General features: G+C 38.4%; 1 protein-coding gene across 5 annotated transcripts in view; it reads left to right on the plus strand.

The window, feature by feature from the left end:
- Window positions 1-27,106, plus strand: part of LOC130167624 (cytoplasmic dynein 2 heavy chain 1) — a 112,970-nt gene that overhangs the window by 2,108 nt on the left and 83,756 nt on the right. For all 5 annotated transcript variants that reach the window (XM_056373992.1, XM_056373991.1, XM_056373994.1 and 2 more), the window contains exons 5-45: window positions 48-166; window positions 522-666; window positions 1,019-1,164; window positions 1,334-1,420; window positions 2,478-2,612; window positions 2,985-3,098; window positions 3,195-3,306; window positions 4,038-4,162; window positions 4,425-4,600; window positions 4,927-5,122; window positions 5,246-5,341; window positions 5,690-5,851; window positions 6,013-6,111; window positions 6,417-6,556; window positions 6,900-7,128; window positions 7,784-7,911; window positions 9,132-9,247; window positions 9,560-9,687; window positions 10,025-10,174; window positions 10,329-10,534; window positions 11,059-11,214; window positions 11,325-11,439; window positions 12,222-12,392; window positions 13,250-13,408; window positions 15,070-15,138; window positions 15,363-15,517; window positions 16,044-16,176; window positions 16,279-16,396; window positions 16,567-16,679; window positions 16,867-16,980; window positions 17,271-17,421; window positions 19,628-19,833; window positions 20,524-20,706; window positions 21,047-21,229; window positions 21,453-21,676; window positions 22,046-22,161; window positions 24,776-24,975; window positions 25,169-25,300; window positions 25,487-25,619; window positions 25,878-26,085; window positions 26,204-26,333. In XM_056373992.1, the coding sequence (XP_056229967.1) occupies window positions 48-166; window positions 522-666; window positions 1,019-1,164; window positions 1,334-1,420; window positions 2,478-2,612; window positions 2,985-3,098; window positions 3,195-3,306; window positions 4,038-4,162; window positions 4,425-4,600; window positions 4,927-5,122; window positions 5,246-5,341; window positions 5,690-5,851; window positions 6,013-6,111; window positions 6,417-6,556; window positions 6,900-7,128; window positions 7,784-7,911; window positions 9,132-9,247; window positions 9,560-9,687; window positions 10,025-10,174; window positions 10,329-10,534; window positions 11,059-11,214; window positions 11,325-11,439; window positions 12,222-12,392; window positions 13,250-13,408; window positions 15,070-15,138; window positions 15,363-15,517; window positions 16,044-16,176; window positions 16,279-16,396; window positions 16,567-16,679; window positions 16,867-16,980; window positions 17,271-17,421; window positions 19,628-19,833; window positions 20,524-20,706; window positions 21,047-21,229; window positions 21,453-21,676; window positions 22,046-22,161; window positions 24,776-24,975; window positions 25,169-25,300; window positions 25,487-25,619; window positions 25,878-26,085; window positions 26,204-26,333 (5,978 nt within the window). The remainder of the gene's footprint in view (window positions 1-47; window positions 167-521; window positions 667-1,018; window positions 1,165-1,333; window positions 1,421-2,477; window positions 2,613-2,984; window positions 3,099-3,194; window positions 3,307-4,037; window positions 4,163-4,424; window positions 4,601-4,926; window positions 5,123-5,245; window positions 5,342-5,689; window positions 5,852-6,012; window positions 6,112-6,416; window positions 6,557-6,899; window positions 7,129-7,783; window positions 7,912-9,131; window positions 9,248-9,559; window positions 9,688-10,024; window positions 10,175-10,328; window positions 10,535-11,058; window positions 11,215-11,324; window positions 11,440-12,221; window positions 12,393-13,249; window positions 13,409-15,069; window positions 15,139-15,362; window positions 15,518-16,043; window positions 16,177-16,278; window positions 16,397-16,566; window positions 16,680-16,866; window positions 16,981-17,270; window positions 17,422-19,627; window positions 19,834-20,523; window positions 20,707-21,046; window positions 21,230-21,452; window positions 21,677-22,045; window positions 22,162-24,775; window positions 24,976-25,168; window positions 25,301-25,486; window positions 25,620-25,877; window positions 26,086-26,203; window positions 26,334-27,106) is intronic.

A 27,106-nucleotide genomic window follows, 5' to 3' on the forward strand; every position in this document is an offset into this window, starting at 1 on the left:
ATTATGATTTTCACACTATATACTCATATTTTTTCCACTCTGTGTAGGCATCCTGACTCCTAGTGATGAGTTCCTGTACTGGGCAGATCTCTCTGAGTCTGCAGAGAAGAACAGTGTGAGAGAAAGGGCGACCTATTTCTCTGAGCAATTTAAACCCATACAGAAGGTATGGTGGCAAACCATTATGTATCAGCGCTGTCTACATGAAAATAAAAATTCAACTGGAAATGTTACATTCACTCTATTGTTTTTATATTTATACAGGGTGGTTGCTAATTGTATTGCAATTATTGTATAACTGTAGTAAGCATGCATTCAACAGATTACTGTGGGTATAGTTTGGTATTTTAAGTTATAAATTTTTTTTTTAAGTTTTTAAATTGTGAGTTTTACCATAAATATTATTTCACATACAGATTTGACAATGTGTTATAATTGTTCTAGAAACTGATATTTTAAACTAAGAGGGAGAGAACTAAAAATTGAATCTAACCAACTATGTGTTACTGTGTTTCCACCAGGAGTATGGAGGTCTTGATGGCTTGTCTATGTCTGATGTTGTGGATCTGGTGGAACAGAGCAGAGACACTCTGGATGATGTTTGGCGACAAACTGATTTTGAGCCTTATCCAGAAACACGCATGGTCCGACTCATGGACATTATTGGTGGGACTCTCTCACACCAACACACACAACATCATTTAGCTACTTTGGTTGTTGATGAAAGCCACATCTTTTGAGACAGAGACCTAATTTGTTTTCCGAAGAACTCCTAAGTATACAGTAGATACAGTATGTATAGAGGCAATACATTGCCTTGTTGGCAATTTAATGTTGAAATGCTTGAGAATGCAGTCATTTATTTATAATGTTGACTTAGCACTACTGACAAAAGTCAAGTGATTTGGCAGTCTTAGTAACTGTGTGTACATGTGTAATTTTTGTATATATGTTTGCACTGTATGTGGATGCTTCTGTGGGTGTCAGTTTTTTTGTTGTTTTAATTTTTGTGTACAAGGCGGCGCTCTGGGAAGATATGTGCAGAGGAAGCTGAGTGGTCTTAAAATTTTTGAGGAGCCATTTGTATCGGTGAGAGAGAACCTGAGAATGGGTGTAGCCATCTGTGAGCAGTGGGTGGAAGCCTGTGATCATCTTACTGGACAGGTATGGAGTAGATCAAAATGGAAAGAAATTATGCACAAAATGAAATGGTTTCATAAACCAATTGAAACCCAAAGAAAACCCAGCTTTATCTTTTTTTTGTAAAATGAAGCCAGTGGGAGATTGTCAGATTGATTTTGATAAATGTTTAAAACGTATTTACTTTTCTTAGGTGTGGAAGAGACATGCACCCTATGCCTGGAAGGGAAACAAGCACTGCCCGGAAACCCTTCATTGTCTTGCAAAGAGAATGGATGAGGTATGATGTGGTTCTGATCCAATGGAAAGTAAACACTGTCTTTAGGGTAGACATTGCTTACAAGTGCATATTTTTCCTTTTTCACATGACATTGTGGTACAATGGTTGCATCATATGGAGTGGTTAAAATTATATATACAAGTGTCCTTTTAGTTGTCACTTCCTTGTTTCGGCTTATTTGTATTCAAGCTGACGTCACAGTTAAGTTACATTTCCACTTAAGCAAGGAAGGAAACATGAACCATAAATGGACTGATAAAGAGACTCACCTTTTATATGTTTTTCAATTCTCCTTAAAATACTTTTCTATTATGCAACATTGTTAAATGTATTATAGCGACTCTTTGTTGAGATTTTAAGATTTTTTGATGGAAAGCACCTGACTGACCCTGAAGGTAATCCACTGACTTTGGACATTCATGAACCAATCATACATGCACAGACATTTGTCCCTGGAGAAGTTCTGAATCTTTGTGGCCTCAAAGGACTGCCTATGAAGGAGTGAGGTCCTGAATTAGGACACAGCCTTTGACAAACTATCCATCCCTAGTTCTGTAGCTGTTTGTATGCATGGCACTGATCATTCCCTTGTCATTTCTCCAGACTATTGCTTAAATGTGGTACATAAAGTGTCTCTAATGCTGTTTATTTAGCCCTAGAACGGCTGTGATAGATTGGGAAAGTGTCTATATCTTCCTCTTTATAATAATTTGTACCATTTCCCTTGTGGATGGGATATTAAGTGTGGGAACTATCAAATATCTGCCATTTTCTCATGTTTAGTTGAAGGTTTCACACAGAAGCGTTTCAGTTTACCACACTGATGGACATATCAGTTCTTCTGGATGACAAGGATTCTTCGTCAGTGAAATGCAGAGTCTAGCTGTGTCAGTCAATACCCTTATTTACAGTATCAGAGTTTGTCTAACCACAGTGGGAAAGATCTGTATCAAGTTGCAAGTCATTATTACTGACACTTGTGAGCTTGATAACCAAATATATAAAACTATGGGCATAGATAATATGGGAATACATTCTCCCTGTTTTTGTGTACCAGGTGGTGACTCTGCGTATGGTTCATGAGAAACTGCTGCGTTTGCTACCAGGTGGGAAGCAGCAAGCTCTGACTTCAGATCGTGTCTTTGAACCTTTCTCTGGACTCAACCCTCTGCATTACAACCCCTACACTGAGGTTAGTTGTAGGGATCTTCATGTGGATGTGTACTGTCTGTGCATATGTATGAACATATGAGACTTCTTTAATTACCTTGATTGAACTCTCCTTGTTTCTCTGGTCTGTTACTTACAATGCCCACATGGAGGCAGGATATACTATGAGTGTAGGTTCTTTATTGTGGCTGCCTTTGTGCCACTCACCTCATCCTGAATTAACTTTGAACACCTGCAAACATAGAAAGCAATAGTGATCATTTTGATATTTTAAGTAGCATATTCTACACAATCTATTCAGGCAGGGATGAAACATCTCTCTTCAACCAGTTCATATCACTGCATCTACATAATTTATAGACTGAGCATGACTGTTATTTGTATGTTTTTGTAGCCTCTTTGGAGAGCGGCAGTGGCTCAGTTTGAGCGCCTAATGGCTCCATCAGAGCAGGAAGTAGCTGGCAGACTAAAGAGCTACATTGCTGATGTACAGGATAACCCACAACAGGTAGTGAAACACACTACTCAGGTTGTAAAATATTTTGTGTGTCGATGTGTTAACTTACCGTATGTGGCTGTACGTGTGTTTTTTCTGCTTTTGTAGCTGTTGCAGGTCTTTCAAAAGCACAAGGAGTTGATCAGGCGTCCCACCATCAGCAAAGAGCTGCAGTCAGAGAGAGAGACCTTAATGGCCAGGCTACTGGATTATAACAAGGGTAAACAGTTCTGTCCTAAAGCACATACATTTTGTCAGAGATAGTGTTACAGTGGGTTATTATGTTTAGACAAGAGAACTAAATATGTGAAATTTGAATAAACTCAGTTCATACTCTGTGGTCACATAATTAAATCCAATGGACCCACTGAAGAATGCTACATTTACTTACTTATGTAAGAGCATTATTGTCAGACTGTTAGGCGGTAGGGTTGAGGGGGAGGAATGGAGGTAGAGATGTGAGGGATATGAGGGATAGATATGAGAGGTGAGAGAGACAGGTATATGCCACTGTTCTGAAAACAACAGCAAGATAGTTATTGTAATTTGACCTGCTGATTTGGCCGACTTCTCAACATGGTCAGCGCTTCTTCAGTTAATAGATTTGCTGTGGGGGGTATAGAGCCACTGTAGGGAGGATGTGGATGTGAAGTAAAAAAGAAGTGAAACTAAGTTGAATGGCAATGATTTATGGAGGGAAAATAAACAAACAAGAGTTTGCTGATACTATCATGCTGACTTTTATGTCACAAAAGTTTAACATGGATCCTTTTTTATTAGTTGCTTCCCTGATCATTATTGATTGATTGAAGATTGTGGTATGAACTTTTTTTGGCTTCTTAAAGGGGCATACCAGAAAAAATTTGAGAACCACTTGAACAGGTAAAGTCAGTGCTGACACCACGCTTCTTCATCTTCAAACACTTGCTGTTTCATTGATTTTTTTCTTAGGTTTAAAGACTGACTTTGAGAATCGTTGCCATGGAGGCCCTGGAGACAAGTCTGGGCCACTTATTGGCAGGAATCTGCCAGAGGTGGTCAACAAAATTGTCTGGGTCCGACAGCTCATACACAGGGTAACTGAGTGTGTACATATGTCTGAATATGCTCACATGGGCATATACAGCATATGTCGCTGAATACCAAATAGCATGGACTTCATGGTTTATCATTGCTTTTTCATCTAAGAGAATATGGTCTTATTAATATTTGCCACCACTTGATTAGATTGCAGATTTTTGCTGATGTCAAAAATACGAATAATCCATATGAAAATGCAATGAGTAGTGTCGAGTGATTCCTTTTTTTTATATTGCTGTGTTTGCATTCTTACATTAGGTGGAAGATTCTGTCCGCATAGCTGAGGCTTTGCTTTCAGACCTGTCTGGATTCAAAGTGTTCCTGCGCTTCTGTGATGACCTACTGGAAATTCTGAGGGTGTATGAACAGGAACAGTTCGATGACTGGTCAAGAGACATCCTGTCTGGACTGGCTGATCCAAAGTCAGGGATCAGGTTGGAACACTTTACTAAAAAAAACATACAAGGAAAGTTCGGGGCAACACTGAATTTCATCTTAATTGACTTTGAAAGCTTTTAGATCAGTTAATACTGTATGTCGATCAGTGTTTTGAACGGTAGCATTTGTACAATTAATCGATAAACTTTCTTTTAAGTTGTGAATATATAGTCTATACTTCCTTTTCCCTCTATTTTTCTTTTCCATGTTAATTATCACCTCATTTAGCACTTTGACAAAGGCACTTTGGTTGCAGTGTGTTCTGGTTTGAGTGGATGCTATCTTCTGTCTTTCGCCAACATGACTGTTTCTCTTTGTGTAGTCTCCAGGCCAGTAACCGTGTAATGGACCTAGACCATGTGGATGGCAGCCTGAAGATCCAATATTCAGACAGACTGGTCAATCTGGTCAGGGAGGTCAGACAGCTCTCTTCCCTGGGCTTTCCTATCCCGGCCAAGATACAACAGGCTGCTAATACTGCGGACAAATTCTACAGACAGGCCATTGTCCTAAAACAGGTCAGAGTGCAGGTCAAGACACAGTAACTCAAACACATTTTCTTTCCTTATTTATTTATGTATTTATTTATTTCTGTTGTAGTTTTTCTCGAGCTAATACTACAAAGTGTCACTGTGTTGTAGGTGGCTCATTTCTACAACACCATTGACCAGCAGATGATTCCCTCTCAGAGACCAATGATGCTTAGTCTTGCCCTGGCCTTTGAACAAGTCATCAAGGTCTGATTCACAACTGGAAACTATTTCTTTTACTTTCTGTGCCTTACATATTAAATTTTGTAAAATGCTGTCAGAAATATTATGTTTTTGTTTATAAATTTCTATTTTTATAAAGAATTGAATTGGAAGCAGATGACTTGCCAATGCCTAATTTTTATTGCGCGCATGAATTATACAAAAGAAAGACACATGATCCTTTTCTACTCTTCTACTTTTTTATAGTGCATAAAAAAGTATAAGAACTATAGTTCTTGGTATTTTTTTTTAACATACATGAAACTTACTTGTCTCCTATAAATTCTGGCATTGATTTGCACAGGAGATAACCTTTCTGCTTTTTTCCTTCAGAATCCTCGATCTCAGTCAAAAGAAACAGGTGGTAAACTGCAGATCACGTGGGACAACCCCAAAGAGTTGGAAGTTTACATTGCAAAGTTGCAGTTTGCTGCTGAGAAACTCTCCACTGAGAACAGGAAGCTACGCAAATGGCACACTGATTTCATTGACAAGGTTATATTTGACCTCAATTATTTTGTTACATACAATACAGATGCAGTTAGCACTAATTTGAATAATTTTTTTTTATTCCTTTGGAAGCATAAACTGAGATTAGTAACTGAAGTCTTGCTATTCTGTGTATTTGTATGCACACCTCTTTATTCATTTCTCAGGTGGTGATACTGATGAATGTGGACCTACTCAGACATCAGCAGCGTTGGAAGGATGGCCTTCAGGACCTCCGTACTGGCTTTGCCACTCTGGAGGCTCAGGTATAGAATACAGTCAGAACTATATGGATTTTATCTGCTGGCCATCAGGGAATTTACTTATACATGTTTTCACAAAGTAAATTATTTCTATCTTCATGACTACAGTATAAACAATTGAAGAAAACAAGAGAAGTCACCAAGGAGTTTTGTGGTTACTGTATCATGTAAATAAACATTATGGAAATAAGCATGATACAAAATTATTTTACTGCCCATTACTAAATTTTACAGTAGACATACACAACCTGTATGACAAATCTTAATTATTTTCTTTAGAAAGCTAATGCTTGTATGTGTGTGTATAGGGCTTCAGGTCTGATGACATGCAGGCATGGCGTCAGCACTGGAACCATCAGTTGTACAAGTCTCTTGAGCATCAATACCAGACGGGACTGGAAGCTCTCAACAAAAACCTGCCTGAAATACACATTGACCTCACTTTCAAGTCAGTACATGTGCTTCCAGTTTACCAACTTTCTGTCTCACTTTTTGTGTCTATTCTCTTATTTCATCTCTCTCTCTTCCTTATAACACTTTTTGCGTGGGTTATCATCTCTTTCTCTTCCTCTCACACATATACAGTGTTTTCCACCCATCTTGAATCGTGAGCACTGACTTCTGATTTTCTTGCCCCACCTCTTAATTTTCACACTTAGCCATGTCACCATTTCTCTCTTTGCCTGTTTATCTTTCTCTTTCTTTTCTCTTTCCTACAAAGACATTATCGATTAGTGTGGATTAAAGAATAAAATGTACCTTTTCATTTCTCCTTTCCTTCTTGTGAATAGACAAGGCCGTTTGCAGTTCCGTCCTCCATTTGAGGAGGTACGGGCACGCTATTTCCGAGAGATGAAGCGGTTCATCTCAATACCAAACCAGTTCAAAGGGGTCAGTGCACAGGGGGAGGAGATTATCTTCAGTGTCATGATTGACAGAAATGCCTCTGGGTTCCTCACCATCTTCAGCAAAGCGGAGGACCTCTTTAGCCGCTTGCAGGCTATACAACACAAGTTCAAGGTGTCTGAACTGATAATTTTTATAGTACTGATGATTATGACAGTGATTACTATTAACCTTCCTGTAAAAAGAAAATTTTAATAGGGTTATTCTTTGTAACATAATTATCATCATACTAAATGAAACGGAAAGCACTCCATTCTGTGGCCAGCCTGCTAGTCTGATACACTAGAGTTAATTTGAGCCTGGCCTCAGAAGTCAATATTTGATCATTTCTTACAGTTATAGAATATAAGTTAATGAATAATTTGCTCTAATGGTCAAGTATTTGTTTTTATCTTTTTTATGGCTCTACTGTGATTCTGTACTGCATCACTGGTACATATTATGCCATATTAATAATGACCGATGAAAGTTTTTTGCTCATTGAACCATCGCAATGAGTCATTGCTGTGATGTTTTCTTTGAAAGAATGTAGCTTGGATTAGTCATGCTTCTTTATTTACATAACGGAAGCTCCTTTGTTTTCATTGTCAGCGATCTCCCCTTCATGCTACCTTGACACTACAGTGAGCACAGTACTATAAGTAGTTCGATCATTTGTCTGTAACCATGCATGCCTAAATGATAGGGGAAAGCCCTGAGCCAACACCAGACTTCTCCTTCCTCACTCTGATTCTGTGTATGTATTTGTGTATGTGTCTATGTGTTGTAGGAGTGGGTGGTTCTGGGCCAGGTGGATTTAGAGAAGTTAGTGGAGAAGCATTTGAACTCTGTACAGGACTGGGAGAGAAACTTCAAGGCCCTGAAAGCTCGGGGAAAAGAGTCAGAACGTCTGCCAAGGTGCGTATCACACATAATAAAAAAAAGCAAACACATACCTAATAAAGCAAACACACCTATACTACTTTTTCAAAATCAATGTTAAAAATTTGACTTACTTTACTTTTATAAAATACACATTCATTTCAAAACAGTGAGGAAAGTCCACAACATGAGGAAGTCTAATATGTAATCAGGACAATCCCTACCAGCTATTTTGATATCTAAAGGCAGCTCACTTGTTAAGAGTGAATGGTTAAAGGTCCCATATTTTATGCATATTTTTTGCTGTCTTTCATTTGAAGCTTTGATATCCATAAGAAGACATGTCTGTGGTTTTAAGTACCAAAACCATCTCAATATAGTTTTACATCTCCTCTCTCAGGCTCCTCTATAGAGCAAGAACAGGACATTTTGTGTTTCAGAGCCTCTCTTCTGCTTGGGTTACTGTTTTCTGAGTGACGCTCAGCCAGGCCAACCACAGCTTATGGATTGTAGCCTACTACTGTAGCTTGGTAGATTCCCCGGCAAATGCAAATAGGGATGGTCAGTCAGGGCTCAAATTGGGTTGTGCTGGGGGTATGGCTGAGGGCGGTGACTGCATCACAATGTTACGTAAGTCCTGATGGCTTTTTAATGCAGTTTCTGAATACAGACTGTGTGTATATAGCATTTTGATACTTTCACAATATTTACAGTATACAGCAACTGGACCTGCTTTATAATCTAAAAAGACATGGAAATCTCACTTTCTACAATATGGGACCTTTAATAATGCCTTGTCACATTTTGTTAACAAAACAGGTGATGCAACAGTATTGGAAGAGTTGTGTAATAATTCCTAGTGTTGAGGACCAGACATCAAACTTGACATTGTTTGTTTTCAAGCCGACTAATCATTTCCACATATTTATTATCCTTATCTACTCAGCTAACTGAAGCTAACTGATAATACTCACCTTCTCAGTCTTGATTCCGAATTTTTTTTGTTGACTTTTTAAGGAAAAACCCAGATCTGGTCTTTGGTTCTATGCTATGAATCAGGCTTACTGGTAGTCTCAAAATTCTTTTTTTGCCAGTTGAAGCTGACATATTGTTTGTCCTGACAGGATTAAATTCCCCTCTTTGCGTCAGTTCCTAATGTTAAAGGTCATTAGTTAAAAAGGCCTTATGTTAATGTGACACCACAAGTACCCTAAGAATTTAGTCATAAGCACTGATCCTTTCACTCTTTCTGTCAGTCAGGAGAAGGTAGACTGTATCACAGTCAACTGTGAGCCAGTAAAAGCCATCATCGATGACCTGATCCAGAGGCTGTTTGACATGCTGCTCTTATCACTCAAGAAGTCCATACAAGGTACAGGCAGGCACCTCAATAGTCTGTTTATTTAAAATTTTATTTTTATTATTATTCATAGAGTGATTTGTACACTGACTGAACTCCCACTTTTTTTACTTATTAGCATTAAAAATGTTTATACTAAGGAATCTGACCGTTTTACACCAAGCATGAGCCAAATCTTCCCCATTTTTATTTCTTTCTCTGTCCTTGTCTATGTCAATTTTTTCCCCCTTTCTTTTGGCCCAATGGCATCGCCTTTACTTTAACTTTCTCTTTCCTTTTCTGTTTCCTTTCCCATGTGCATGTCATCCTCTCCTTTGCTTTCAGGCCACACACAGGCCATAGACAGTTTTGTGTCAGAGTCAATGGAGGCCTTGTCAACTCGACCAGAGAACATGGAGGAGATTGGTGCAGCCAGTGGCAAATATAGCCAGATACTAGCCCGCAAACCTGAAGTAAGACAAACACAGTCCTAAACTCTGGGTAGGAACTTTCTTGAATGATAGTACTATTGCTTGAGATTTGTGTTAATAAGCCTCCCTCAGTCCCTTATGTGGTCTGAATATTGGTTTTTAGAAAAACTGGTTAATTTTCCAGCATTCAGTGGAATGTTGTGCTACATTTCTCATTGTTGCCTTTTAAATGGAGGAGTCTTTTCATATCAGAATGTGAAATGATTTTAGCTACTACTGTCAATTGTTATGTTTCTGATAGATCCAAATGTTTGAAATGGCATGAAAAATCAAAACTAACTAACTAATTAACAAGACTGTATGTGCCGTATGTGTATAGATCCTACCTCAGTTCCAGTGTGCTGAGGAGAAGAACCGATTGCTGCGAGCGGTGGCTGGGGCTGGGCAGGACTCACTGTCCTCTCTCAGAGGCAAGTGGGACAAACTGGAGCTTGTCATGGAGAGTCACCAACTCATGCTCAAAGAACAGGTGATACAAACTCACAAACACACATCCCTCCACATAACAAAGTTTCTAAGACAGAAGCTATCTGCTATCATTTATTTATCTTATTTATCTTAATTCTTTCACCTACCTTTTTGTCTCTGGCTACTTGCTTTGTCTTGCTCTGTTCCTCCCTTAGGTGGAGGTAATGCGGAGTAATGCCACAGGGCGTATTGACACCTACAGGATGGATCTGCAACGGTTTAAGGCCCGCTGGGACCAGCTGAAGCCTAAAGATGAGATGCTTGAGACTGGTGATCATGCTGCCCTTCTTGCATGCCTCCAGACCATCAGGGACAAGCAGCAAGAGTTTGAAGAGCTAGAGCTTGTACGCAGTAAACTGCTGTAAGTTCTTTTTAATATGCTGAATTCATAGCTTTTTTTTTTTTTTAATTCACTTAGAGAGTCTGATAAGGATGTTTATTGCCCTCATCTTTTTACAAAATGCTATGGTTAGATAAATTATGGTTATCAATCCTTTTTCTGTTGATGAGATTTTTAGTAACTTTACTAAATCTGAGGTGATAAGATTAAAGCCATTTAGATCATACCTACAAGCTTGACTAATAATTCAGATACAATATAAAAGTTTGTCAATAGGAAACAGTGTCTTTATTTTATTAATTCTGTCCTTTTGTTTCCTGTTTCTGTTACCTATACATATTTTTTGTCAAGCTATTAAGCTTTATTACGGATGCATTTCCATCAATACATCAAACCTGAAATTACAAGAAATACTGTGTTATTCATGCTCTCTCTTAATTACACTAAACTTCTTTAAAAGCCAACATGTGAAGTCCTCTCCTTTCCTCTCCTTTCCTCTCCTCTCCTCTCCTCTCCTCTCCTCTCCTCTCCTCTCCTCTCCTCAGTGAGGACTGTGCCTATTTTGACCTGGAAGTTCCTGATTTCTCTCTGGCGGAAGAGACGAAAAGAGGCATGGAGGAGTACAGCCAGATGTGGGGTCTGTATGAGGAGTGGCAGCAGGGCTTCACAGAGAAGGCCCAGGAGGACTGGATCACATTCAGGTAGAGTTTAGAAGTATTGTTGATAGAGCTCAGTATTTACTTGGAATTGTTTTTACTTTTATTAATGTGTCTAGTTATGTGTTAATATATATGTTTCTGTGGTTTTATAGGAGCAAGACGTATGTGTTTGAAGAGTTTCTGTTTACGTGGCAGGACAGACTTAGGAAGCTGGAGAAGCCTACTGCCATGTCTGTTAAACTACAAGCAGAACTGGACAAATACAAGGTAGACAGTAGTACAGTTGAATTATAATATATAATTGTCTTCTTTTCAATTTTAGTATATTGACTTGAAATACTCAATAGGTAGACTCTGGTTTAGATCTGGACTGAAATACAATTTCATTTGAACCTGAAGCAAAATTTCACTATCAATCATACTTAATGAGCCCGACTTGACAAGTAACATGTGTCTATATCATGATTAGATTAGATTTAGATTAACTTTATTTATCCCACAACTGGGAAATTCATTTACCACAGCAGAAAATAAACATCTATAGAATAAAACATCTATGGAAATATACAACAAAAATTATACCAATATACACTAATAAATACAATATACACAATACACACGATATGTACATGAAAAAGTGCAAGTTTGCACATAGTCAGGGAGAGCAGGAGTTGTGGAGTCTGACAGCTGCTGGAATGAAGGACCTGCGGAACCTCTCCTTCTTACAGCGAGAAGATAGATAGAGAAGTCATACAATCACCAAAACCTCCAGAACCTTATGGATCATAAGATGCACTCCAAATGTCATGGTACCAAATATATAAACAAAATATCACATTTTTATTACTATACAAAACTAAAATGCAGCATCAGTGATGTAAAAAGCGTAGGTGCGTGATAGTGGTCAGAGTATCGTATTTGAAGTGAGAATTTAGAGTCTTCATAAATATGAAAGTGAACTACTCATTATGAATTGATAGATGTCGTTCCAAATCGCTTGAGTATTTCTTTTAGTATTTTGTATTTTCACATTTTTCCTGCATGTCTAGAACATGATTCCAGTGCTGAAGTATGTACGTGGAGAGCACCTGTCCCAGGACCATTGGTTGGATATGTTCCGTTTGCTTGGTCTCCCAAGAGGGACAACGTTAGAGAGACTCACCTTTAATGACCTCCTTACTGTTGCAAATACCATCATAGAAAAAGCCTTGGAGCTCAAGGTTTGTATACACACACTCATGCAAGTACATATACATACTGGGTGGAAGCACACACCTCTTTATGGCTAATATATTTCAGGTATGGGATGATAATTGACATTTACAATAATGGTTTTGTTCCATATGAAGTATTGTATTTTTAGGCCGTCATTATAGCAATAAGTGACAAGGGACACCAGGGGGCAGCAGCAAATTAGAAACTGCGAATACAATATGTTGATAGTGGAAATCCTTCTGTTTAAACAATACACACCAAATTTAAAGTATTTGACCATATAGATTTACAGGTTTATTCACGTACACTATATTATAGCATATATGATCATAGTTGAAAGTAAATAAAATGTTTTCTGCTTGTCCCACAAACACCACTCATGTAAATAAATCTTTAAAAGCATCAGAAAACACTGTTATCAACCTATCGATCAATTTTGGAGAGATAGAAGGCTTCCTGCTTGTGTTTTGAGTTGTAGTAAACCAGTAATTATACTATATTATATACATATAATATATATATATATATATATTATGCATTGAACAAATGATTTTAGCAAAGGTAATTGTACAATGATGGTTCATATCAGCACAATGCTAAGGTGTTTCTCTTCTCTTAGGAATTTCAGTGCCTAACATTATATTCCTGGCAAGCCATATAGAACATTTTCACAATTTGTAATTAGAAATTTTGATAAACAGGGCCTACAGGTGGTGCAGAAGTAAAAGTTCTTGCCAACCACCTCAAATGATTAATACAAGTGGATCTTATAGGATGCTTTCTACTGGTTTTATAGAATCAATGAAAAGTGGTGAGTAAACACAAATTATCCAGTTGTGTGCCTATGCGTGTTTGCATTTAGGACCTGAACAGCCGTGCCCAGGCAGAGGTGACAATCAGAGAAGCACTGAGGGAGCTGGATTTGTGGGGAGCTGCAGCTACCTTCAACCTCACTGAGTACACAGATAGCAGCGGCCGCACTCTCACCCTCATCAAGGACTGGAAGGACATAGTTAACCAGGTAGATAAATATGTATATATAAAACACATATTCAATTTGTGTGTTGATTCATTTGAGAAGTGATTCAGGGTTTATCTTAGGCAGTCACTAAGGGTTTTTATAAGTTCTGTATCTCCACTAGCTGCTTTCAGCCTGACTGATATTTCTGTAACCAAGGGATTCTTTGACATCTGCTTTCTGTTTTGAATAGATGCCAAACACTAGCTTTTAGCTTTTAACACCAAACACTATTTTATAATATCCCTGTCATCTGTAATTAGAGGTCCCATTGCCTTCCTGCACACAACCCTCTGTAATAAATCATCTCATCCCTTTTCAGCCTGATTCCTCTTTACATTTGTTCTAGTTGATTAATCTTTACTCTGTTAGGATTTTATTGTTTCAAATAAAACTGGACTTTATCTTAATTACTGAAACAAGGCTGGCTCCTAGATGCAATTGGCATACATTGTACTCTAAGACAATGTGACCTAGGACCATGTAACCTGCTCAATTTAAATCTGCAGTTGTTGATCCCATTTGAAGAAACTCGCTTTCATCCAACAGTCCGAACTTTTTTTTACTGTCCAAGGTTCTTGAAAAAAAACTGTAGGCTAACATGTAATTATTTTGTTGGGATGCACCAACCAATTCGCCAGATTGATATCATCACAGATAATGACTTTATTAAGCAGAGCTGTTCATATTGTAGCCAATCTGTATTAAGTACAGGTTTCTTGTCAGTGTCATAAATTTCTCTCTCCACGATCAGTTAGATTCATTCATTGTCTGGGGGCTGATGACTCCAGTTTAGTGCCACAGCATCCTCTACCAAATTTTACCTTATCAAGGGACTGATGCATCCCTGTCAATTTCATTAGTAAGTACTATGTGTCCTCTCTGAGAAATTTAAATCAGGATTTAGAGCTGATCATGGAACAGAGATGACTTCACAAAGTTATTAAAGATTTGCTGCTGGCACCTGACACTGATCACTCCTCAGGTAATTCTTTTGGATGAGGGAATAAGGGAGCACATCATGCTGATTTTTCTATATGACTACCTCTGAGTTTTAGAATTGATTTCAAAATGCTGCATTTCAACACATTTGAAGCACACCCTTTCTACCTCTTACTAAACATGTGAGAGGGTGGATATCTTGTGGAAAACAAGATAGTCTGAGATAGTCTCATTTGGTAAAATGTAAATTTCTGAATTATGTACTGTCGTTTTCTTTATAGGATGATTTGTACCTGTGTTGTAATGTTTACATATAAATGCATATACAGTTGTATCTAACCACTTCTTCTGCCTCTAATAAAGGTGTGAGACAAATGCCATTCTCTGATTCAGCATGCTGTTTAACTAAAGAAGATGGTATACAAAAGTGAAGCCTGTATGCAGTGTTCTTTTTTTTAACAACATTTAATCATTTGGAAAGACTCCCTCAGCTGCTGTTGTCAATATTTACATGGTCGGCATTTCTGTTTGCTTCATTACTTTATTAAATCATTGTTTCAGGCAGGTCAATGAAAGGAGCTAACTTCTATTGACCACTTGGTAGTATGACTAGGGAGGCACAAGAATGTCTTCAGAAAAATGCAGACATATCTACTGGCACATTAAATGAAATCTCAAGGATTAGCAAACATTGGCTTTATCATCACTCTGTGCCCATCCAGGTGGGAGATAACCGCTGTCTGCTGCAGTCTCTGAAAGACTCTCCCTACTATCGCAGCTTTCAAGACAAGGTCAGGTCAAAGGCTTGAATCTATGAATACACTTTTAGAATCTTTAAGTGCTTCATTTTTATTTTTGGTAAAAATAAAAATTTCTGTTTAATAAAGATAAAACGTGTAAACTTAATCAAATAAATTGTTGTTTCTTGTATGGTACATGGTTTTTGTCAAGATTTACGAATCCTTAATGAAGCAGCACTAATGACTGGTACTATGTTTACTGCATATACATCCAGGTCAGTCTGTGGGAGGTTCGTCTATCAGACTTAGATGAATACCTGCTGAGTCTGAATGCCATCCAGAGGCGCTGGGTTTATCTGGAGCCTATTTTTGGACGAGGGGCATTGCCTCGGGAGGAGGCCCGCTTCAAACGGGTTGATGAAGATTTCAGGTACTTTATATGTGTGTGTGTGTGACTGTATCTGTATCTATCTGTGCCCAGTGGGCTTTTGCTCTATATGGTAAGTTGGTTGTCAGCTTATGTTCTACAGGTCATATATAGATCTGCTAAAATGACCAAGAGAGAGAAAGAACATTGCCCTATCACAGAAACCTCCAGTCTGAAATAAAGCACTGTCCTTCAGATGTGAATATAAATACTCTCAAATTTAAGCTTAAAGTTGCCCCCGTCAGATTTTATATCTATAGTTTATATGATGGTAATGGTTGCTGCACTCCACATTACAGAAAACTGTATTTTTGGAACAATAACAATAATTACTTGTTCTTACCAATAATACATTGGCCACCTATAGTTCATCCTTTTGTTGATTTTTGTATTCCAGGTTCATAATAGCTGATGTGTAACACTTGGATTGTGTGTCTTTTGCTGGAAAAAATGGACAAAAAGATAAATAAATGTTATTGTCAGAATGTGTTTTATCAGTAACAAAACACTTTCTTAAAATGTATCACAGGTCTATAATGTCAGACATTCAGAGAGACAACAGAGTTGTTTCTCTGAGCTCAAGGGCTGGCATCAGAAACTCCCTGGTCACCATACTGGATCAGCTGCAGCGCTGCCAAAAGTCACTCAATGAGTTCCTGGAGGTACACATGTATTTTTGTGTGCAAAAACATCTATGCACGCATAACGTATGTTGCTAGTGCCACAACTTCTTTTTTTGATGTGTTTGTGTGCGGTTATTGCAGGAGAAGCGTTCTGCCTTCCCACGGTTCTATTTTATAGGAGATGATGACCTTTTAGAGATTCTTGGACAGGCAACCAACCCAACAGTCATCCAGTCACACCTCAAGAAACTCTTTGCAGGTCAGAAACCCAGGTTTTGTTCTATTTTGTATCCTATTTTGTTCACTTAGATCTATTCTGTTTTCTTCTCCTCTGTTCTGTCCCCTTCTCCTCTCTTGGATCTACTTGGATCTCTTGTAGCAAATTCTCTTGGACAGGGATGGTAATCTGCTTGTTTATTATCTGTGTAGGCATCCACAGTGTTATGTTTGATGAGCAGTGCCAGTACATTGTCGCCATGTGTTCTTTGGAGGGAGAAGTAGTGCCACTCAGAAACCTCATACGCATCTCCAGCCTCGTTGAGGTAAAGTTATTGTGCAGAGTTTTTTATATATGTTGTATGTTGGATGTGTGATTGGTTGGACACTTGAAGCTTTGAAAGGATGTTTGTTGTTTCAGTTTGTTTAAAGCAGAGCATGATGTATTCATTTTAAAAGTTTAATACTTTTTTGATTTGTACATCTATTTGTGGCTGTTTTTCTTCTTTCTAGACTTGGTTAAGTGAGCTATCCGTGGAAATGAAGGAGACTCTGAAGCACCTGCTGTATGAATGTGTGTCAGCAGGGAAGAAAGGGGAGGTGGACCCCTCCCGCTACCCATCACAGGCACACATGCTTTTTATATAAAGTTTTTGTACATGAAGATACAATATCTGTTCTTTTTGTATATTCCCAAAGGCTTTTGAGGTAGCTGAATTTTTCTTCAGAGTTAGAAACAGTGCTACTTTTAAATGTTGCAAATTGCAGATGTTTATACTTTTCTATTATGATACTGTTCAAGTTGAGATCCAACACCATATGTCAGTAATTTTCTTTTTTTCCTTCTTTTTTTTAAATGTGAAATTATCAAATTTGAATTTCACTGAAGTGACTGAACTTTCTTACTTTTGGTGTAGATTCTGTGCCTGGCTGAGCAAATCCAGTTTACTGAAGATGTGGAAAGAGCCCTAAAAGAGCAGAATCTGCAGCAGCTGGAGCTGGAACTCAATGCCAAATTAGAGCACTACACTACAGTGGACACTAGCTCTGACGATCACGCTAACACAGGTAGGTCTGTGAGTGTGTTTGTATGTATGCATTGGTGAATATACAGTATTTGCTTCACACTAAAAGCATGATTTTGTCCCATTCTCTTAGCCCCATTTATTTATGAAGCAGATTGCTCAACCCTGTCCTGCTTTTATGGTTTCTGATCACATTTTGACAATATTAACCTCTCTGCAGCTATCCTTATAAACAATTGCTACTTTACATGTTCCAATATCAGACTCCCTCTTGTGTTGTTAATGATTGCACTCTGGTCACAATCTTGGGCTGTTACTTAGGACTGAGAAATGAATGCCAAATGAATGCTCTCATGTGAATCTCTTGATAGCCAGTCAGGCACAAGAGCATGCAGAGGGCCAGTACCCTCTACCCAGTCACAGTAGTTGGCAGGCTAATTTTATGACTTGGGGCTGAATACATACAATATATAGCTACATACAGCATGACATGAGTATTTTCCCACAACTTGAATTTGTAAGAAGGACTTTTAAATTTAAATCAAGGTTTTTTATTCATGCATTAGATGAAAAGTTCCTTCATAATCCAAGTAGTAGCATAATTTTGCGGGATATTGCTACAAAATTCCAAATTTCTCTGTCACACACACACACACACACACACACACACACACACACACACACATACACACACACACACACAAGTTGTTGTTTCACTTGCACAAAGTGTTACTGGGGGCAAAAATACCAGATAATTCAGCACACCACTGTGATAAGAACTATTACATATTTGTGGATAATATGATTCATTTGTGACTGACATGCAAAACTTTACTGTCCACACTCTAAATAGAATTAATTTCAATGATAACAGCTCATCAAATCACCGGCTCCCTTAAAACAACCACGTAGGCTGAAGAGGCTGTAGAGTGGTAGTACTGATTAAAGCAGCTAAAGTAATGGCAAGAAGGATAATCTAATTAGCCACTCTACATAAACGGGCCATAAACCCAGGCAGGGAGTGGGAGCTAGCTCCCATTTTGGCAGACAGATAAGACCGGATGGTGTACATTTGGCAAGGTATTATGTATGCCTCTTGGGCAAGGCTGACATCAGTGATACATTCCTACATACAAGGCACCCAAAGCATCAACACTACCTAGCAGATGGCATTTGAACCCATAATAATTTACAATATCAAATCCCAGCTTCAGAAATGCATGTAGAAAAGTAATGCACAAAAAGTACTTTTCACTATAGCCCTACTTGATTTGTGGGGTGGTTGTTGAAATTTGGCAGTAAAAAGAAATTCTATAGATTATATATGGACCGTTAGACGAGTAATTTATATATATGTATATTTGTATGCATAAATAAACCTATTTAGTTGTGACCAAGAAATGCGGCAGGGCATTTTTCAGTCAAACAATGAACTTTATGTGTTATTCTTACTATATTTTTTTATTATTATTTTCTGTTGTCTTTGTAGTTTTTTGCTCAGCTGTGACACTACCCTCTTCTCAAACTATAGAGGGTGCTAAATAATTATGAAGTTAGTAACAATGACATTGTTTCTAAATTGTGCTTTTTTTTTTCAGTCATTGACAGTTAAGCCAGTATTTGTTGACGATATTGATTTTCCAGGATATCAGTGTGCTGTATTCATGTCTGACAAAGTTTCCCTTTCCAAATTGTTTTTTAAAATAATTTCAGCTGAGATGCTGGGTTTGTTTACACAGTGAGTGGTCCCATTTATTCTTCTCACTGATCGATACAATTTTTGAACAGCTTTCTTTACAGATGACCTGCTGTTTTATGGTAACATAGATGCTATTGTTATTCTGTCTGCTTACAGTGAAGGTCTACCATCTATTCACAGCAAAGCAGCTAAAAGAGTGCTTGGCAGGGTTATCTGTCTAATTATCTAATGACCTGGGGTTAAAATCAAGCCAAGAGCACTAAGTAAAATAGTAATTAGTGAGCTAGATTTTAAAGTAAAGATTAATGAGAATTTCACATATTTAATGTAACTGATCAAGAACAGGGAAAAATAGAAATTTATGTTATAGAGATATGCGGATTGGAAATTTTGTGTTTACTGATATACATATTTATAATTTTATATATTATAAAATAGGTTTGGCCTCGTTGAATACTGTATATTACATTCACTTTTATGATCAAGTTTGTTATGTGTGTTATTTTACCAATTCGGCCAGTCTAATATCTATAGATGTCTTACTTTACAGAGTCCAGTGTCCTGCAGCTGAAGCTGAAGGCATTAATACTGGATATCATCCACAACATCAGTGTCGTGAAGCAACTTAACCAGGCAGAAATTACCAGTCCTGATGCCTGGGCCTGGAAAAAGCAGCTGCGCTTCTACATGGGACCAGACAAATGCTGCCATATACACATGGTCGATGCACAATTCAGCTATACATATGAATACCAGGTGTGTTGGCATGTAGTTACTGTATTTCCTGTTCTTATTTGTAATTGTCTCTCGGGCTGCACCTAACATTTGTTTCCATAGGAGATCTCTTCTAATTAATTTAGAATCTAAAACCAAAAAATAACCTGAAAAAGTTATCAAAGAGTAATTTAATATGTTTAGTAAGGAAAATGGTAAATATTTGTTGTTACTGAAATGGTTTGAATGACTGGTACTTTTCAAATATCTGGATCACTGGATCAAATAATTATTTGTAGTTTGACTTTTTCCGCTAGATGAGTCAGCTACAATTTATTAACATACATATTAGATGTGCTCATGCATGCACAAAGTGTGTCTCTGATAAATATACAACAGACCATTGTCTCTTTATATGTAGTATCAGGCATCCATAGATCTGGACTTTTTTATTTTATACCCGTGGGGGGCACTGTTTATGCAGAAATGAGGAGCACTGGAGAAAGCACATGCTAGAGTCAATCTCACTCATTTTCATTTTCTTTTGCTTGTCCTTCATTTGTTTTTCATTCCTCACTCTTTTAATCCATCATCTCTCTTTTTGCCTTTATTCTCTACTGGCTTGTGTCCTTCCATCCTTCTCTCACTCCTCGTATCTTTACCTCTGGTCATCTCACTGTGTTTCTGTCACATTCTTTCTCTGGTTATCACTCACTTTCTTCTCCGTCCCAGGGGAATGCAGCTAAGCTGGTGCACACTCCACTGACTGATAAGTGCTACCTAACTCTGACTCAGGCCATGAAGATGGGGCTTGGGGGAAACCCCTATGGACCTGCTGGCACAGGCAAAACCGAGTCAGTCAAAGCCCTGGGGGGGCTGTTTGGACGCCAAGTGCTGGTGTTCAACTGTGATGAGGTATGAAAATGCTCTTAGAGAGTATGTGAAGGGTGTAACATCAATAACTTTGCACACTTAATCTAAGACTACCCAGCAAAAACTTTACATTACTGGTCATTATTCCGAAAGCAAAACACAAATACAGGTCCAGGTATACACACATTTCAGTAAACATATCCATGGTACACACATATGGAAGTAGACAGATGCACAATGACCTCCTAATTTCTAATCATTAAACATGTGAGAACACAAACAAGGGCACATATGCACATGCACAACAAGATTCATAATTGGGAAAACTGTCAGTGAGCACACTTAAGATCATTTTTCTGGTTTTCGTCTGTCTGTTTTTCAGGGTATCGATGTGAAGTCAATGGGGCGAATCTTTGTGGGCTTGGTGAAGTGTGGAGCATGGGGCTGCTTTGACGAGTTTAACCGTTTGGAGGAAGCAGTACTATCTGCAGTTTCCATGCAGATTCAGGCCATCCAAGACTCCCTAAAACATCAAAAGTACACATGTGAACTGCTGGGGAAAGAGGTCAGAAAATAAGAGTAAATGTAGATACTTACTAGATACCTTTACCTTTAACCTGCAGTCCTTGCCTTTCTATTAAATTAGTCTGTGAATAAATCAGTCATTTATTCATCCATTGAGTCAATTATGCAAGTGAAGCAATCAATCAAACGGTATTCATTCTAGTATAAACCACATTTTGTCAATGAGAATAGCATAACTTTTCCTTCTTTTCCTCATATTCCAGGTGGAATTGGACCCAAACTCTGGAGTGTTCATCACACTGAACCCAGCGGGGAAAGGCTACGGAGGCCGACAGAAGCTTCCAGACAACCTAAAGCAGCTGTTCAGGCCTGTGGCCATGAGCAGACCAGACAATGAGCTCATTGCTGAGGTCATCCTGTACTCTGAGGGCTTCAAAAATGGAGAAATACTGGGACGCAAATTGGTTGCAATTTTCAACCTGGCCAGGTAGAGATTGTGGCATTAAGTCTTTTTTTTGTTTAGTTTATGGTTGGGGTTGAAGGGAGCAGGATTATATCACCAAAATACTAATTATACATGTATCACCAGTCTGGTGGCCTTTTTGTTTGAGTGGTTCACAGACAAGAATTGGTGCTTCTTGTATTTCAAACTGGTGTTTTTTTGTGTTTCACATTGAATCATGCCGTGTATATTGAGTTTATTTGAAATGATCTATACTACCACACCTGTCTATTGCAGTCTATTGACTCTGTGAATAAGTTATCCTCTACCTCTGAACTCTTAGTGCTTCAACTAGTACAGTTAATTGAGAGTATGTGAATATGTATGAAAATGTGCCTTTATTTGTCTGTGCAGGGAGCTGTTGACTCCCCAGCAGCACTATGACTGGGGTTTGCGTGCTCTGAAGACAGTGCTGAAGGCCTGTGGCAGTCTTCTACAGCAACAGAGGATGAGTCCTGACAAGGACAAGAGTAAGACCCCCTCTGGCTATTTTTTTTATTTTAAGGTACATTATTTCTGTGAGGTACTTTTACTTTTCCAATTGTGGAGCGTGACAGGAAAGTTAGGATAAAGTTGTTGCGTCTTTAGCCATGACCTCAAGTCACATTCATAGCTGCCAATACTGCACAGTACAAAAACTTGTGTGTTAGAGAAACAAAACGATGCAACACAAAACATATGACACAGACATCTAACAATGGGGGGTGCCAAACGCAACAGCAGGTGATATCACTGATGACTTCTTTCCGTCTGAAGTTGTTGAAGTTGTGCTAATCAGTGAAATCATTTGGTGTGGACTGGTTGAAAATGAAAATAAATAAAAAACAGACCTCTGTAGATACCCGGTTCTGAAGGAAGAAGAGTGCATGGTATAAAAATTATGTCATCTCTGTTCATCATGAGTCCAAAAATGTTAATAGGAGCAGGATGTAAATTTGACGTATCGATTTATCTGGTTAAATGTAGGCAGGGCACCGTATATTCTTTTTAGCGATTGTGCTGGTAATATAGCTGGGATAAGATATAAAAACGGATGTGTTCTGAGGGAGTTAGTCTTTTAGACAGCATAAGAACACAATAATGGTGGGATACTCAAACAATACATATTTCAGCAATCATTGTATACAATTTATGCAAGGTAATTATAGTATATATTTTATGGTTCTTGTAAAGTTTGTTGAACAGGGTAAAGAGAATATTTCCATGGCTGTTGTTATTGGACATTAATATAATGAATTTGCTGTAAATAAGGATTACATTCTTTTTGCATTGTTACTTAACACATTTTATGGGTCAGGGGTCTTCTATTCTATCTGATAATGCAAAGCTACTAAAAATTACATTGTCAGTTTGATATGTCTTCACTACTCATTGCATTACTCATGCTTCATAGGTGGAAATAATTGTATAGAAATAAAGTACAAGTCCATCAAGTAGCACAAGTAAACATGAAGGACTAAATGGCCATTTTATATGTTAATGGTTCAAATCATAAAATCAAAACAGCTACTTGTGCCATAATTCATGGCAAACATTCATAAACAAGCCCTGTTCAGATGTTTGAGGTCTAGATGTGCTAACCCACCAATGGCTACCACATACCTAATTTATATGCTAAGAGCTGATTGCAGGATATGAGCCACTAAATCAGTCACATTGAATTAGTTCCAAAACACATCCAGAAAGCTCAGTGGTACTAAAGTAGCATTTTTAGTCATTGTTGATTTCAGCATCAGCCACCTGATGAGATAAAAAAAAAAAAATCTTACATCTGTACATTCTGCTCAGTGGTTCAGAAACCACATTATTTACTTGATTATGGCAACAAAGTTATGTGATTATTGGGCACTTGTTTCTTCTGGCTTGTCAATAATTCATATTCACATGTCCATTATTTAGCAGTCTGACTGACAGTAGTATATTTACATAGCTTGTAATGTCCCTGTAGTCCATTATAGTTTAAGTAAAAGCTTGCAGTTCCAATACATTTTTTTCACATAGAGTCAATAATTTACTTTGTGTCATTCGGTTGAAGTGTCCCTAAGATGTGTCCCCTGTGAAGTGCTTAAACTGCTGCACTGACAGTAAGCTTCTGACCGGAAAGATAGTAAGTAGTAGGGCTGATGAAAGAGATTAGAGGATAAGGTGATAGTGAAAATGCATCTGGTTTGGAGATGCTTATCCTGTTTCCAGCAGGGTCACACTGCAAAATGTTGTGTTTATCCGTGTCTCCATATGTGGATACCTCTTAAATGCAGTTTGATCAACACTATTCATGAATGTACTTGAACATCAAAAGACTCTATTGACCAGCACTTTCTCTATACACCTGCTGTTATCCTTGCCCTCCAAATCCTTTAATACAGACACATCAATTGACATTTTGCCCAAATGCTCCCCTTAAAAACTTCTCTTCTCTTGCGCTTTTCAGTTGTCTGTACTTTTGTCCTTCTCTATTCTCTTGTTCCAAAACACTTTGCTAGAGTTCTGTTGTTTACCTCTCCAGTACTCTTTCCCCACCTCCTTCCCCCTCCTTCTGACCTCTTGTTAGCTCTCTCTCTGATACCTGGCTGTCGATGCCGCTCTCGTCCCACTCGCTGCCCTCTGTTTCTCACCCCCATCTTCCCTTCATGTCTCTGCTTTTCTATACTTTCCCCTCTATCTCTCTTTTCATTTTCTTCTCTGCCTCTTCTTGAACCCATCCCTCTCTCCCTTTCAAATCCCTGTGTTCCACCACCCACCCTTTATCTGTCCAGCACACACACACAGACACATACACACCACATGCACCTCCTGTCTATCAATGAGTCCCTAAGGTTTTCTTGTGTTTGTCTCTCTGTGTAGTCTGGCCAAGTGTTCCTTTCTGCTGAGAAAAAAAACACCACATTTGTCCCTGCAGGGAAGGCCAACATCTTTAGCAAAGAGAACAAAAGTATTGACAAACTCTTAAATCATGACAGGCTTTGGTAATTAGCACTTTTATAAGAGGGCAAAGCAACTGGGCAAGTTCACTTTCACAACCTTGTTTTTTTCAGCTGCATAAGACAATTTTATATTAAATCACTCTCTTTCATCTACATTCAGTTCAGGAGAGTAGTTTGGTGGTGCAGGCATTGAGACTGAACACCATGTCCAAGCTGACGTTTGCCGATAGCTCCCGGTTTGATGCTCTTGTCAAAGATGTCTTCTCTGGGATCAGTTTCACCGATGTGGAGGACCAGATACTCATGCATGCACTAGAACAAGTCTACAAGGAGGCACGACTGGAGCTTATACCCAGCCAGGTGAGTGCATTAAAACATTTATTTCTTAGCACAATATACATGTAATTGTCATGATACATGATGTGACCTGGTATTCAGAATGTGTTTGGGATAACTCCATAAAAAAGTCTCTAACATTAACACAACTGTTTTTAGAATAATGGAGGAAAAAATCACAAATTAATCGCAGATTGTTTTTTCCATATCAACGTAGCTGAAGAAGGCATTGGAGTTGAATGAACAGCTGAGACAGCGCATGGGTGTAGTCATTGTAGGGCCAAGCGGAGCAGGGAAGTCTACACTCTGGAGGATGCTTAGGGCTGCTCTCAGCAAGACAGGCAAAGTTGTAAGTATAAGAGGCAAACTGCCTACCTGGATTTTCATTCATCCATTCGGAACGCACATATATTCAAACGCTGTATTATTTAGATATAAAGGAGCATGAAAAGCATTTATTCAAAATTTTATGGGTCAGTTAAAAAAAACCTTTGCCATTGTTCAGTGTCCTCTTGCTGATGCTGTATTTCTGTAGGTGAAGCAGTACACAATGAATCCCAAGGCCATGCCCCGACAGCAGCTGCTTGGACATATAGACATGGACACCAGAGAATGGGCTGATGGTGTCCTCACACACAGTGCCAGGAATGTGGTCAGAGAACCACAGGGTAAGAAGGAGAAACCACTCAAATAATCTGTCTTTCTCAGCCAGACATCTGACAACTGGCATGAAGTTGGGTCCACAGTGTTGGCTACTTTTAAGTGGAGAGGTTGTTGCGCTGCACCCAGTACACTCAACAAGGACTAAATACAGTTAGCATAAAGAGGTCTACATTTGTCATACTCTGCATTGGGTGTATTGAGGATAATGTACTATATGTATCTACAGCATATACTGTATGTATATGTATTTTTGTGTTTTCTAGATGTGAGCTCATGGATTGTGTGTGATGGTGACATTGACCCAGAGTGGATTGAGAGTCTGAACTCTGTGCTTGATGATAATCGACTGTTAACCATGCCTAGTGGAGAACGCATCCAGTTCGGACCCAATGTAAACTTCTTGTTTGAGACTCACGACCTTAGCTGTGCCTCGCCCGCCACCATCTCTCGCATGGGCATGATCTTTCTCAGGTCAGTAAACCTATGAAGAAAAAGGTTTTAATTGTTTATTTGTAACAAATTCCATCTTTCTTAACTAGCTACCTGACTTTTTATTTAACCTCCCCTTTTTCCAATTTATTTTTTTTAGTGATGAGGACATTGATGTGGCTGCCTTGGTGAAGTCGTGGTTGAGAGGTCAACCAGAAGAATGCCACAGCAACCTAGAAAACTGGCTGGGAGACTACTTCCAACGAGCCCTGGACTGGGTCCTCAAACAGGTAACCTTTGCTGTATCCTACTTTAACCCACTGGCTCAAAAATAGTCAGACTGTTTTATTGTGCTTAATTTTAAAGACACCTTGAACTAAAGGTTTTAGCGTGGATGCTGATACAGTACTGACATGATTCTGCATGCACTGAACAATAGGGATGGGTACTGAAACCCGGTATTAAACAGGCCCCGGGGCAAAATTTTTAAAGACCAGAGTATCAATAAGCCACACACAGTAAATTAAATTATACAAACATGGGTTAATGATGACAAGTAACCAATAGCCATCTGATTGTTATGGGCACGTTCTTTGTTTGTTTGTTAAGCAATGCTATGAGAAAATAACAAATGTTAATTTTGTTCTTCATTTGTTTTGAGTTTTTCTCACAAAATGATAAAGAAGTACCAATAACAGTACTGTTAAAGTACCGGATCGATGAGTGGTATTGATAAAAGTAGTAGTACCATTAAATTCTTAACAATACCCATCCCTACTGAACAACATGTAACAATGTTTTCTGTGTCTATGTCAACACATGGCCATATCAGTGACTAAAATGAAGGACTTTTCTGAATATATGACCCCAATGTAAACTGGTCAATGTTAATTTTAATTGATTTAATTTAACATTTTAAGAAAGTGAAAATAGGTAAATCAACTTTGACCAGGCTCAGTGCATAGATCCAGTTTTCAGATCCAGGTTTCCTCTTGTTTTCACCCCATTTGTTCCAAAATCTTTGCATATTTTTAATTCAAACTTGTATAACCTCTCCTCTTCT

This window comes from Seriola aureovittata, chromosome 4 (assembly GCF_021018895.1).
Source record: "Seriola aureovittata isolate HTS-2021-v1 ecotype China chromosome 4, ASM2101889v1, whole genome shotgun sequence".
Taxonomy (NCBI): Eukaryota; Metazoa; Chordata; class Actinopteri; order Carangiformes; family Carangidae; genus Seriola; species Seriola aureovittata.